This window comes from Sapajus apella, unplaced genomic scaffold, assembly GCF_009761245.1.
Source record: "Sapajus apella isolate SASKATOON/1434 unplaced genomic scaffold, GSC_monkey_1.0 scaffold97, whole genome shotgun sequence".
Taxonomy (NCBI): Eukaryota; Metazoa; Chordata; class Mammalia; order Primates; family Cebidae; genus Sapajus; species Sapajus apella.
Window position 1 is genome coordinate 3,276,463 of NW_022437037.1, and position 13,272 is coordinate 3,289,734.

A 13,272-nucleotide genomic window follows, 5' to 3' on the forward strand; every position below is an offset into this window, starting at 1 on the left:
GCGCCCGGCCAATAAAATAAAATTATAATGGAGAGGGATGGTACCTACCAGAGTTGTGCAGCTGATTTTTTTGCACAACCATTTACAGGCTCTAATTGAGATCTGGGATCCTCTCTTGCCACACCCTTTTTGCTTTATGTGCTATAGAATATATTGTAGTTCCATGTAAGATCATGTCTGTCGAAAACAAAATGAAAAATTGCTGGACGAGATGATCTAAAGTTCTCTTCCACTTTGAATTTGTATGACGTCATAGAAAATACCTCTTATGGCTAGGCTCACGCCTGTAATTCTAACACTTTGGGAGGCTGAGGTGGGAGGATTGCTTGAGCTCAAGATTTCAAGACCAGCCTGGGCAACTTAGTGAGACCCCATCTCTATTATAAATATTAGAATTTTTAAATAAAAAATTTAAAAAGAAACTATTAAATGCCTCTAACAATGTATGAATATTCTTTCTCTAGTGGTTAGTGGTCTTGCATATGTCATGGCATTCCTAATGGATTTCAATGGTAAACCAAGAAAGGAGAGCACTGGGAGGCCAGGTTTTTTATACTCACGGATAGAGATGATGATTACTAGATAAGAGATGCAGCTCCTGATGGGGAGTAGCATCAGATTCCTTACAGTAGAATACTAAGGACTGCCTTCGGTTTTAATTCAAGTACTCACTTGTCTCCTTTCTTGTTTTCAGACTTGACCTCATTCATCAGGCTGAGGATCCATGTTTTTGTCACATTATTGTCCTATATTAAAGTAAATTTGATCACAGATTAAAAATTCCAATAGAACAGAAACTCTGCACATCCCTTATATAGAAGAATGGATTTCTGAGGATTTCCCACCTACATGCTAGGAGCTTTCCCCTACTTCTCAAGTTTTCTATGATGATAGCAGTGACATAATTAGGCTTGGACATCTTCTATCTCAGTCTCAGGAAAACCAAAAGCTCTGTTAAGAGCCACAGAGCTTCTTACAAGAGCCTTATATCACACCTGGTAATCCCTTCACTTTTCTCCATCCTGCCTAATGAATTGCTGACATTGGATTTCCTGTGGACCTACACAAAGTAGATTAGGCTGGGTACAGTGGCTCACACCTGCAATCCCAGAGACTTGGAAGGCCAAGGCAGGAGGATTACTTGAGCCCATGAGTTTGAAACTGGCCTGGGACAACATAGTGAGACCCCATCTCTTAAAAGAAAAAAAAACAGCTGAGTACAGTGGCATGTGCCTGTAGTCCCAGCCAATTGAGAGGCTGAGGGAGGAGGATTGCTTGAGCTCAGGAGGTGAAGGCTACAATGAGCCATCATTGTAGCCTGGGCAACAGGGTCAGACCCTGTCTCTAAGGGGGAAAAAAGTAGATTATAGTCTCCTGGCTATGCCATGCATTTAGAAGAACACCCATTATAAAGGAATTTATGTTTTCATTTAAAGCCAGCCTCCATTTAAAAAAATACCTATTTTCCCAGATTGATGTATTTAAGAACTTTTTTTTTTTTTTTAGCTCTTTCAGGATATTCATACTAAGTACAGCATGTGATCCTAGACTGCAACCTGCACCAAAAATAAAGATGTTTCTGTGTGTGTGTGTTTTGCTATAAAGGACATTTGAACACTTGGCAAAACTTGAATAAGGCCTATATATTAGGTAATAATAGTGTGTCAACGTGAATCTCTTTGATCATTGTACTGTGGTTATGAAAATCAATGTTCTTGTTCTTGGAAAATACACATTGAGGTAAGTGGGTATGATGTCTGCAACTTATTTTCTTTTACCTTTTTTTTGAGACAGAGTCTAGCCTTGTCACCCAAGCTGGAGTGCAGTAGTGTGATCTCAGCTCACTGCAACCTCCGCCTCCTGGGTTCAAGCGATTCTCCTGCCTCAGCCTTCCAAGTAGCTGGGATTACAGGCACATGCCACCACGCCAAGCTAATTTTTGTATTTTTAGTAGAGACGGGGTTCCGCCATGTTGGCCAGGTTGGTCTCAAACTCCCGACCTCAGGTGATCCGCCCACCTCGGCCTCCCAGAGAGCTGAGATTACAGGAGTAAGCCACTGCACCCAGCATGGAACTCATTTTCAAATGATTTGGGGGGAAGGAATATATATGTGTATACACATGTGTGTATGTATATGTATATGTATACATCTGTGTGTGTGTATCTCTATAGATAGATAGATATACAGACAGATAGATAGATACATCAAATAATGAAGCAAATGTGGTCAAAGGTTAACAAATGGGGGAATATGGGTGAAGGGTATATCGGATTTCTTCCCAGTATTCTTGTAACTTTTCTATAAATTGGAAGCTATTTCAAAATTAAAAGATGCTCTCTTTTAGCCCTGCAAAAAAACATGCCTACAATTCTGATGAGGTAACAAAATCAAGCTCTGGAACCTACAACCCTGAAAACAGGACCCTGGTGACTAAGGTTACCTTGAAGGATGGAATGTTGACTAAACATGTTTTCAAGATAGGTGACTTGCAGGTAAAATTTTAATTTAATAGAGAACGTGATTTAAGCACTTGGAGCACTTGATGGGTTGAGCTAAAATTTATGGGAGCACAGAGGATAGATTTATCTCATCTAGTCTAAGTCCAAAGGCCTGAGAACCAGTCCGCTGATGGTTTAAATGCCAGAGTGCTTTTCTGCAGAGTTCCAAAAGGAGTTAGCAGTCAAATAAGTTTGGGAAATACTATGTTAAAGGTGAAGTAGGTATGTAATCGATTAAATAAGAATTGCAGAATGGGGCTGGGCATGGTGGCTCACACCTGTAATCCCAGCACTTTGGGAGGCCATGGCGGGCAGATCACCTGAGGTCAGGAGTTCGAGACCAGCCTGGCCAACATGGTGAAACCCTTTCTCTTCTAAAAATACAAAAAAAATTAGCTGGGCATGGTGGCAGGCACTTGTACTCCCAGCTACTAGGGAGGCTAAGGCAGGAGAATTGTTCGAACCCAGGAGGTGGAGGTTGTAGTGAATCGAGATAGCAACATTGTACTCCAACCTGGGTGACAAGAGCAAGACTCTGTCTCAAAAAAACAAGAATGGCAGAATGTTGATCATTGTTGCAGCTGAGTGAAAGGCATATGGAGGTTCATTGTATTCATGTCCCCAGAGAAACAGACTGATAGGAGATTGATAGATGGATAGATACACAGGGATATGATGAAATTTAATTAGGAGGAATTTATTCATGACATTATGGAGACCGAGAAGTCCCACAATCTGCCATCTGCAAGCTGGAAACCCAGGAAAACTGGGGTTGAAATTCTAATCTGAGTCCAAAAGCCTAAGAACCAGTCAGTTGATAGTATAAATCTAATCTAAGGGCAGAAGACCAGTGCCTCAGCTCAAACAGGCTGGCAGGGAACAAAAGGGGCAAATTGCTCCTCCTTCTACCTTTTTGTTCTATTCAGGCTTCAACAAATGGATGCCCACCCAGATTAGGGAGGACAATTTACTGAATCCACAAATAGAAATGCTCAGCTTATCTGGAAACATAGACATACCCAGAAAGAATGTTTCATCTGGGCAACACTTGGCCCAGTCAAATTGGCATATAAAATTAGCGAGTACATTCATTGTACTACTATTCTGTTTATCTTTGTTTAGCTTTCTAATTATCTTTGAAATCTCCCATAATAAAACATTGAGAAATAAAAGGACTTTTTGGAGGGAAAAATTTTTGGTGCCTTACCTATGCTACTCTGAATTTTTAATTTTCCTTTTTTTCTTTTCTTTTTTTTTTTTTAAGATGGAGTCTTGCTCTGTTGCCCAGGCTCGAATGCAGTGGTGCTAACTTGGCTCACTGCAACCTTCACCTCCCAGATTCAAGCAATTCTCCTGCCTCAGCCTCCTGAGTAACAGATTACAGGGGCACACCACCATGTCCAGGCAATTTTTGTATTTTTTTAGTAGAAACAGGTTTTCACCATGTTGGCCAGGCTGGTCTTGAACTCCTGACCTTGTGATCCACCCGCCTCAGCCTCCCAAAGTGCTGGGATTACAGGCATGAGTCACTGCTGCTGGCAGAATTTTTACCTTTGAAGAGTTTACAGTGTTTACCTAACTGACCATGGAACTCCAGAGCTTCTCTTGGGCTAGTATTTTTGGGAGTATACTTTTTGAAATGCCTTACTTGGTGATTACAGTAATCAGGAAAATATCTTCAAGATATTATTTGATCCACATACTTGAAACTATTCAAAAACTAAAAAGTGCCAGGTGTAGTGGCTCACACCTGTAATCCCAACACTTTGGGAGGCTGAGGCAGACAGACCACCTGAGGTCAGGGGTTCAAGACCAGCCTGGCCAACATGGTAAAACCCCGTCTCTACTAAAAAATACAAAAATTTGCCGGGTGTGGTGGCCCATGCCTGTAATCCCAGCCACTCAGGAAGCTGAAGCAGGAGAATCACTTGAACCCCGGAGGTGGAGGTTGCAGTGAGCGGAAATTGTGCCACTGCACTCCAGCCTGGGCAGCAGAGTGATAGTCCATCTCAAAAAAAAAAAAAGTTAAAAAAAAAAAAAAGGTGGGCCGGGCGCGGTGGCTCACGCCTGTAACCCCAGCACTTTGGGAGGCTGAGGCGGGTAGATCACGAGGTCAAGAGATCGAGACCATCCTGGTCAACATGGTGAAACCCCATCTCCACTAAAACTACAAAAAATTAGCAAGGGGTAAAAGTGTCCCAAAATCCTTTTATCCTGGGTACTCATTGTGAATCCTTTCTCTGTAATATATACATATACATGAATATAATTCTTAAGTGGACTGACGTACCATTCATGTAACCTAAAATTCAGTAATAACTCAAATATTTTCTCACGTCAATACATATTACGAATATAGTCTTGAATTTATGAATTGTAAGTAACCATTTTTCACTTGGTGTCTTGGTTATTTTTTTTTTAAAATTTTTAATTTTTTTTTTTTTTTTTTTTTTTTTTTTGTGACAGGGTCTCAATTACCTGGGCTGGAATGCAGTGTTGCCATCATGGCTCACTGCAGCCTTAACCTCTTGGGCTTAGATGATCCTCTCACAGCCTCCTGGTAGCTGGAACTATAGGCACATGCCACCACATCTGGCTAATTTTTGTATTTTTTGTGGAGACAGGGTTTTGCCATGGTGCCCAGGCTGGTCTTGAACTCCTAGGCTCAAGTGATCCTCCTGCCTCGGCGTCCCCAAAGTGATAGGATTGCAGGTGTCAGGCACCGTACCTGTCCCGAATGAATATGCATCTCGTCCTGCTTAAGGTAGATTTCTAGATGTGACTAACAATGCTGGGTCAAATGGCATGCAAATTTTATATTTTGATTCACATTGTCAAACTGCTCTTCCAGAAAGGTTTTTTTTTGTTTTTGTTTTTGTTTTTTCAGATGGAGTCTTGCAATGTTGCCCAGGCTGGAGTGCAATGGCACGATCTTGGCCCACTGCAACCTCCGCCTCCTGGGTTCAAGTGATTCTCCTGCCTCAGCCTCCTGAGTAGCTGGGATTACAGGTGTCCACCACCACACCAGGCTAATTTTTGTATTTTTAGTAGAGATGAGGTTTTACCATTTTGGTTAAGCTGGCTTCGAACTCCTGACCTTGCAATCCGCCCACCTCAGCCTCTCAAAGTTTTGGGATTACAGGCATGAGCCATGGTGCCCGGCCACAGAAACATTCTACTTACATATACTCAAAATTGGTAAGATTTTCAGGCAGAAAAGAGGTATGAGTGTTGGGAAAGGACGTTCTAATTGGAGGAAAAAGTTGTGTGCAAAAGCCTGGAGTTGGAGAAATAACATGTTTTGGAAGAGGTTAACCTCAGATCAGTAGAGAAGAACTGTAGGTAATGATGCTATGAAAAGGTAAATTGGAACAAGACTGTGGAGGCTCCAAAGTATGGCCTATTCTGTAAACTATGGGAAGCTACTGAAACTTTTTGAGAAGGTTTGATGTGGTTTGTGAAACTAACTGTAGTAGTGGGTTCAAGGTAAGCAGGAGGGACATGGACTGACCAGGTCTAGCAGGCAGCCCCGCAAGGGAACAGATGTGAAATAACTAGAGCCAGATTAGGTGGTCAGATGAGGGGAGGGGAGGGAGGAGTTTACATCTTTGCTGTCACCTGGTGTCTTAAAGCAAACCTTGGCAAGGCCATACTCCCAAACCCTATCAGGCTGCTTCTCTAATATGGTGCTTGATTTTAGAAGCAGTGGCTTGTGTTGTTCTTTTTTTTTTCCTTTATCTTTGCTTTATTTTTTGATTTTAGTAAAATATAAAGAACATAAAAGTTTAACTTTTTTTTTTTTTTTTGAGACAGAGTCTTGCTCTGTCACCCAGTCTGGGGTGCAGTGGCATGATCTCGGCTCACCGCAACCTCTGCCTTCTGGGTTCAAGCCACTCTCCTGCCTCAGTCTCCTGGGTAGCTGGGATTACTGGCATGTGCCATCACGCCTGGCTAATTTTGTGTTTTTAGTAGAGACGGGGTTTCGCCATGTTGGTCAGGCTGGTCTCGAACTCCCAACTGCAGGTGATCTGCCTGCCTCAGCCTCCCAAAGTGCTGGAATTACAGGAGTGAGCCACCATGCCTGACCTAACCATTTTTAAGTGTGCAATCACAGTGGCATTTTGTGGCATTATGTACAATCACAGTGTTATGCAACCATCACCACCGTCCTCTCCAGAACTCTGTTTCACCATCCCAGATGGAAACAGTACCCACTAAATAATTATAACCCATTCCTCCCTCCCCTCAGCCCCTGGTAACAACTGTTTTTTCTGTCTCTATGTATCTGACAATTTTAGGGATCTCACATAAGTGGAATTATCATACAATATTCATCCTTACGTGTCTGGGTTATTTCAGTTAGCATAATGCCTTCAAGATTCATCCAGGCACATCGTTTTGAAGATCTGTTATTTCTTGCCAGCTCTGACACTGCAGAATGTCATATGCGAAGTGCAGTCCATTTGCTCGCATGACTTCCCAATCAGTTCCCTTCTAGGGAGGAAAAATAGTGGAAGTGTTTGCCTGTTATCTTTGCAGGAGGTGGGATGGGGTGTGGAGGGGAGGGCAGAGGAAGGGTTCTCTCCCAGGGAGAGGGGACAAGTGACTCCCTGGCCAGAACATGTGGACACATCGCTACAATTAGTGTGTTTCCCAACAGTTGACCTTTTCAACAACCTGAAAAAGGATTGGGACTATCTAGAGGCTTAAGCTTTGGGTACATATCAAACCTTCTGAGGACTGCTGAAACTAGAAAAAGGGGTTGAGAATTCAGTCCAACCCTCTGCTTTTTAGGAGGCCAGGAGAGGTGTGTGACTGAGAACGTGGAGTTGATTGGTTACAAAGCCATTACACTGTCCTGTGCTTTTTTTGTTGTTTCCCCCCCGCCCCAGCTTTGCACACCTACTAGGGTGTTAGGCATATGGTGAAATTGGTGGGAGGTGAGGTAGGCAGACAACAGAACAGTGAAGAATGGCTTTTTAAATGGCTCATTTCAAGTGCCAAGTGCAGAGCAGGCAGGGTGAGTGAGTGGGAGGTAGAGAGGGCTGGGGTTACTGTTTCTTGGCCATGTCTCAGATCAGACAAAGGATCAACATAAGATTTTAGTTTCTCTATCAATACAGAGCTCTCTCTTAGGTTTCCAATTTGTTTTGCATCCAGGAAAAGCCGAAAATCCCCCATTTCACTCTGGGGCCAGGGTGATTTAATAGAAAAACCCTCCCTTTTTAATAGCTCCTGCCCCCCAGCCCCAAGATGCATTCTTTGCTGGAACAGAAGGTCTTGGAAATTTTAGGGAGCTACAATTCTGTTAGCCATTTTGTACCCAGAGCTGAATATCTGATTAAACATTTTACTGCAACCTACTGTAGAAGAGGCCACAGATACCATCAGCTGTTCCCAGATATGCACACCCTAGGGAGGAGTTGCCCAGCCCTGTTTTCTTTACATAGAAGATTGCAGAAAATGCCTCTCAGCTCCTACGTCTTTCCTACACAGATTCTCTAAAGCAGCTTCTGGGGTGTGGCCGCTCCTTTTCTCACCACTCCAATGGAGTGAGTGGGTAGCAAAATTTTTCCTCAGTATCATGGCTACAGCCAGGGCAGTTTAGGAACCATATTGCAGGTCCCAGGCATAGGGAAAGAAGCCAAACTGCAGAGGACCGGCAAGCTCAGGGCCAGGTCTGGGCTGAGGTTCTGCTTCAGTGCCCGCCCAATGCTTTATATTTAAAGAGGAGGGCTGCTTGGTAACCAGGAGGCTGAAGCCTTCCTGAGCTGCAGAGCTCCCCGTCTGCCTGACTACACAGGAGTGATCTGGGTGTTACTCTCAGTGGCTGCGGCCCAGCTGTCACCGGAATGGGGAAAAGGAAAGGGCTTTCTAATCCAGGGCTTCTGGCTACAGAGTTTAGAGCCAGGCCCTTAAACTGCTAGGACTTTAAGGATCAGAATTTCTGAGAATCTTATTTTTCTCTGTCAGCACCCCAGTAGCCACGCGCATCAAAATGCCTCGCTTTCCTACTTGAAGGGAATACACCTACGATTTCAAAGGGAAGGTTCTGACTGCTTAGCTGCCTGACCTGGGCTAAGAGACTTAGCCTACATGAGCACTAAGTAAGAGTGCCTATTCGTAAAATGGGAAAGCATTTCATAAAATTATTGCAAAGATTAAGAAATAAAAAGGTAACACGAAATATTTAGCATAGTGCCTAGTACACAAGGAAATTAACTGTGGCAGAAAGAACCTAATGTGTTGTTGATGAAATGGGACCCTATTCTACTGGCGACCTGTGCGAAAGCTTTTGCTGCAGGAATATAAGAAATTATTATTTTGCCGCTGCCGTTTCCTTCCCCCATAATCTCCAAGAACGTAAGAGATTATTAACTTTCCAAATCCCAGAATGACAGCTTTATGCCCCAAATTAGTCGGCTTTATTTATTTATTTTTTTCTGATCCGGATTTGGCCTTTTCCTCTCACCACCTCCTCAAACCCGGGGACCCAAATCATCCGCATCTTCTTGACCCCAGCCCCCACCGAAGTAGGCTGATTTGGGTCCCCAGCGCCAGCCTACTCCTCGGGAGCAGGAAGAGACGCACACTAGGGTGATCTCACCCTTTGGGACTGGGCGTTTTTCCGGCCGGGGCGCGCAGCATCCCCAGCTAGACTGCAGCGATGCCCCCGCCCCCCGCTTCTCTGCAGTCCTGGAAGAGCTCCCAGGGCGGAGGGGTGCGGTGCAGGCGACTGTCCGCAGGGCGGGCCGTTCGCGGGGGAGGGGGACGAAAGCGGCGGGGAGGGAGGTGCTGCGGGAGCGTCTCTGCCGGCCAGGGCGGAGGCAGTGATCTCACTGCACCATCACCCCACCACCCCTTGCGCACGCCCCATTTCCCCATCCTCCCGCGGCCCGCCCCTTGCTCACCTCTTCTCCTGCATCGCCGCTTCGGCTCCTTCCGGGATCGTTCGGCCCTTTCCGCCGGGCGGTCGGGCGGTGAGCAGGCGAGAGCCCCGCCCCCTTCGCTCTGCTGGCGCGCTCCCCAACCCCTAGCGCAGCGCCCGGGCGCTTCCCCCGGCGCTCGCGCCCGTCCGCCCCGGGAGCGCGCGTGGCCGCTTATAAAAGAGGCGGGGCGCGTGCGCCGCCGCCACTACCCGCTGCGGAGGGTACGGCGCGGAGCGGAGGCCGCGGAGGCTCCTTGGCTCCTCAGCACCCCTCGGCCCGACGCACCCACGCCCCTCACCCCCCGAGAGCCGGTGAGAGGGGCAACCAGGGAGCTCTGGGAGGGAGCAGGGCCCCGGGCAGCCCCTAAGGCGGGGCGGGGCTGGCGCCGGGGACAGGTGAGACGGGCGGGCCGCTGTGCTGCCTCCATTCGGCTGAGGAGCCGGAGGAGGCGCCGCCGCGGCTTTTGTGGCGCGTGGGCTGCGAGGGATCAGCGGGGCAGAGGCTTGGCGCAGCCGCTGGAATGTCACTGACGGGGGGAGGGGGCGCGAGGCCGCCGGGTCCCTCCCCGCCACCCCCAAGCCTGGCTGCGGCCCTGCCCTGCCCCATCCGGCTGCGGCAGGTGGGTGGGGGCTCCCTCTTCGGGATCTTCGCCACCCGCCTCCCCGCAGAACGCTCCCTGCACCGCCCCCGGTCCCTTCCCTCGGCGGGGAGCGACTTCTGCAGCTCGTTCTCCCGAATCGCACCAGCAATGCCGGCCAGCAGTGGAGAGAGGAAGAGCCGGGGAGCCGGAGCACAGCGTAAACGGCTCTTGACCTTAATTTCATTCTGCATGGAGAATCTCGGCCGTTTCTGAACGCAGAAGGGTCTGAGACGGGCGGTCTCCTTTCCTTTCCTTGTAATAAACATTTTTTTTTTGCTCCCCAGTGGTGATTTGCTTGTAAAGAATAGGTAGATGCGGTGCTTGCACGATATGAGGCTCAAATCAAATAACTTAATAGCTTAGAGTTCTTGTTTGTGTGTGTGTATTTCCTGGGACTGGGTCTTTCGAGTCGAGATAACTGTGTCAAAAATTCTACCATAACGGTGTTGAATGATAGAACAGTCTTTTGTTTGAAAGCTGTCCCTCAGAATTTGATTAGACGCTTTTCAAAGAACATCGCTTTCAAGTCTCATGTACTAAGTAAAATATATTTTAAATAAGCGCCTTGTTAAGGTTAATAGCTGAATATGTTTTAAACGAAAAGCCCGAATAGCTCAGAAAGCTGGGTTGAGATGATGCTTGAACTGTTCCAACATCTAATCAGATATCTTTCATATAATAGATCCTAAAATATTTAAGCCCTTTGTTCTGTCTTCCTCATGTTATTTTAGAAAAACTTAACCATCATGGCTGTTCAGGAAGAACAGGAGAGAGGCCATATGAAGTATTTTCATAATGCGTTGAGAAATTGCGTCGTCATAGCAATTGGCCTTAAGTAAAACAGAATCAAAGATGGAAGGGTGGGGGTGTCTTGGAGCCAGGAAACAGAAAATCTTGGGAATAGCAGCAAGAACACTCAGCTGTATGAAGCCATTGAGCCAAGGTTCCCACTCCTTAACTAGTCATTTATTTTCCTTTTCACTGCGGCTAATGTCAGATTTGAAAGGTCAAATTGAAGTCAAAGTTTAATATGTGCTGCAGGGGGAAAAAAGTGCTGCAGTAAGGGCCTCTGTGCAGGAAATTAACAATAAGCCTTTTTTAGTAACTGGGCCAATAATTACTCAAAGGAACCCTCAAAGTGTGTTAACCGTTATCCAGGGACCTAGATGGAGAGACATGAAGGGAGGATTTGCTCCATCCTGGATAAGTGTGAAGCAGTTCTTACTGGAAACAATCAGCCTAGTAACTGATTCTCTGACATGCTTTGGTCTTGGCGGTGTGTTTTTTAGTAATCTAATAATTAGAGAAATTTGATATGTCGCAGCTTACAGTGTAAGTCTGTCAAGCAATCTGATGAAGAGGTGGACATGAGGAGAGCTGTTTTAAGTATGTCTTTTGGTTCCCTGGGTTAGAATTTTTTCTATTTTTTCTTACCTGCCTTCGTCTCAGGTTGGGGTGGAGTCAACTGTAGATCCTGAAAAGTGGATCTCAGGAATAGTCCCCCATGTCCTGTCACTGCTGAACCTACACTAAGAATGGACAGTGGATCCAAGGCTGGCCTGCTTTTGTAATCACTTCTCCGTGGGCTGTGCAAGGACTCCACTAGTTACGCACTCAGGTCTGTTGCAGCATATCAGCTGCAGGCGTACAGTAGAAGAATGCAACGCCCTAGTGGCAACTGCGGTCTCCAGGAATGCGGAGGAGGACTGCATAGCTGATCACTTGGGGCCAGTTGACTGGAGCAGCTGTGCTGTGAACCATCACCTCTCTTCCACCTTTTTTGTATATTCCTCTTGTACCAGTTTTGAAGAGGAAATGGTATTTTTTAAAGTAAGTGTGCTGATAAACTAGGCCCAAGTCAGATCTTTGTGGCTTGAGTTCTGCTTTGTGATAATTTCATGAAATTATTCTTTTATTGCTGAATGGAAGGGGATTTAGGAATCATCTCCTGGGATCCTCAGGAGGAGGGCATATTTAGTTTGAAAAAGTATATTCAGTATTATTACTTTGACAAGTGGGGAAATTGAGGCCCAAAAGCGAGTGTGACTTGGCCAGGGCCGCCATATCTAGGCAGTAACTGTCAAGGCCTAGTAACCTTGGTTCTCTTTCCACATTTTGAATCCCTTGTGGGATTTAGACACTATACAGAATGTCAGAGAGAAAACACTGAGAAAATATCTGAAATTGGATTTTTAACCTGTATTCATATATTTTGAAATATCTGTTTTCTTCATGATTTTGTTCTGTTTGCCCTTAGAAGCTTGTTATCTTGCTCTTCCCCCTCCCTCTTTAGACTCCACATTCCTCCATCATGTTGTCATCGTTTCGTAAACGCAGAGTCCAGGTATTTGACCAGCATGCAGAAAACGGGTTGCCTTTTTGGTTTGCCTGGCTTGCAGTGAAGGCATATTTGTGTCAAAGAGGTTGAATGATCAAAAGAAAAGGGGGAAAAAAAAAACCCCTGCCTGCATGACCTTTCTGTTAAACAAATTGGTTAGGGTTTGTTTGGGAGTTTTTTGGTGTTAAATTATCAGAAGTGTTAATAAATTTACTTTAAAATTTTCAAAGCCTTCCCTTTTTTTACCTCCCTCTCTTTCTCTTTAAGGCATGAATATATTAATTTCTCATCACCATCCTGGTGTTTGCATGTAATGTTTGCTGACTTTTTATTGGTGGCTACTTGGTTTTTAAGAACCAAGGGACTAAACAGATTATCCTAGATAGTTGGAAAAAATAATCTGAAAATACATAGTAAAAATTGTATTTTTTACATTTGATAAATATTGTAAACTTGGGTTTGTTTCCTGTTCCATTGACTTCTTCTGCCACAATTCCTATAATAAAATAGAGCTTACCTTTTCATGTTTAAAGCAAAAACAGCTCTCAGGCCAGGTGTGGTGGCTCATGCCTGTAATCCCAGCACTTTGGGAGGCCAAGGTGGGCGGATCACAAGGTCAGGAGTTTGAGACTAGCCTGGCCAACATAGTGAAACCCCATCTCTACTAAAAATACAAAATATTAGCCGGACATGGTAGCAGTTGCCTGTAATCCCTGCTGCTTGGGGAGCTGAGGCAGGAAAATCGCTTGAAACTGGGAGGCAGAGGTTGCAGTGAGCCGAGATTGCGCCATTGCACTCCAGCCTGGGTGACAGTGTGAAAACAAAACAAAACAAACATGCTCTCTTTATATGTTTTATTTGTGTA

The 13,272-nt window shown here is 45.4% G+C and overlaps 1 protein-coding gene and 1 long non-coding RNA gene across 15 annotated transcripts in view; one reads left to right on the forward strand and one right to left on the reverse strand.

Moving 5' to 3' along the window:
* Positions 1-8,720, reverse strand: part of LOC116535931 — a 14,102-nt gene extending 5,382 nt beyond the window's left edge. Inside the window, exons 1-2 of the long non-coding RNA XR_004262397.1 lie at positions 8,710-8,720; positions 7,855-7,860 (exon numbers count right to left, since the gene is read on the reverse strand). This is a non-coding gene — a long non-coding RNA (uncharacterized LOC116535931). The remainder of the gene's footprint in view (positions 1-7,854; positions 7,861-8,709) is intronic.
* An 886-nt stretch (positions 8,721-9,606) lies between these two features.
* Positions 9,607-13,272, forward strand: part of SPTAN1 (spectrin alpha, non-erythrocytic 1) — an 85,974-nt gene continuing 82,308 nt past the window's right edge. For 8 of the 14 annotated variants that reach the window (XM_032257465.1, XM_032257469.1, XM_032257471.1 and 5 more), the window contains exons 1-2: positions 9,639-9,740; positions 12,363-12,413. In XM_032257465.1, coding sequence (XP_032113356.1) covers positions 12,381-12,413 — 33 coding nt within the window. In that variant the 5' untranslated portion in view covers positions 9,639-9,740; positions 12,363-12,380. Of the gene's footprint in view, positions 9,741-12,362; positions 12,414-13,272 lie in introns of all 14 variants that reach the window. The other 6 variants (XM_032257479.1, XM_032257467.1, XM_032257472.1 and 3 more) reach the window with 1 other exon arrangement.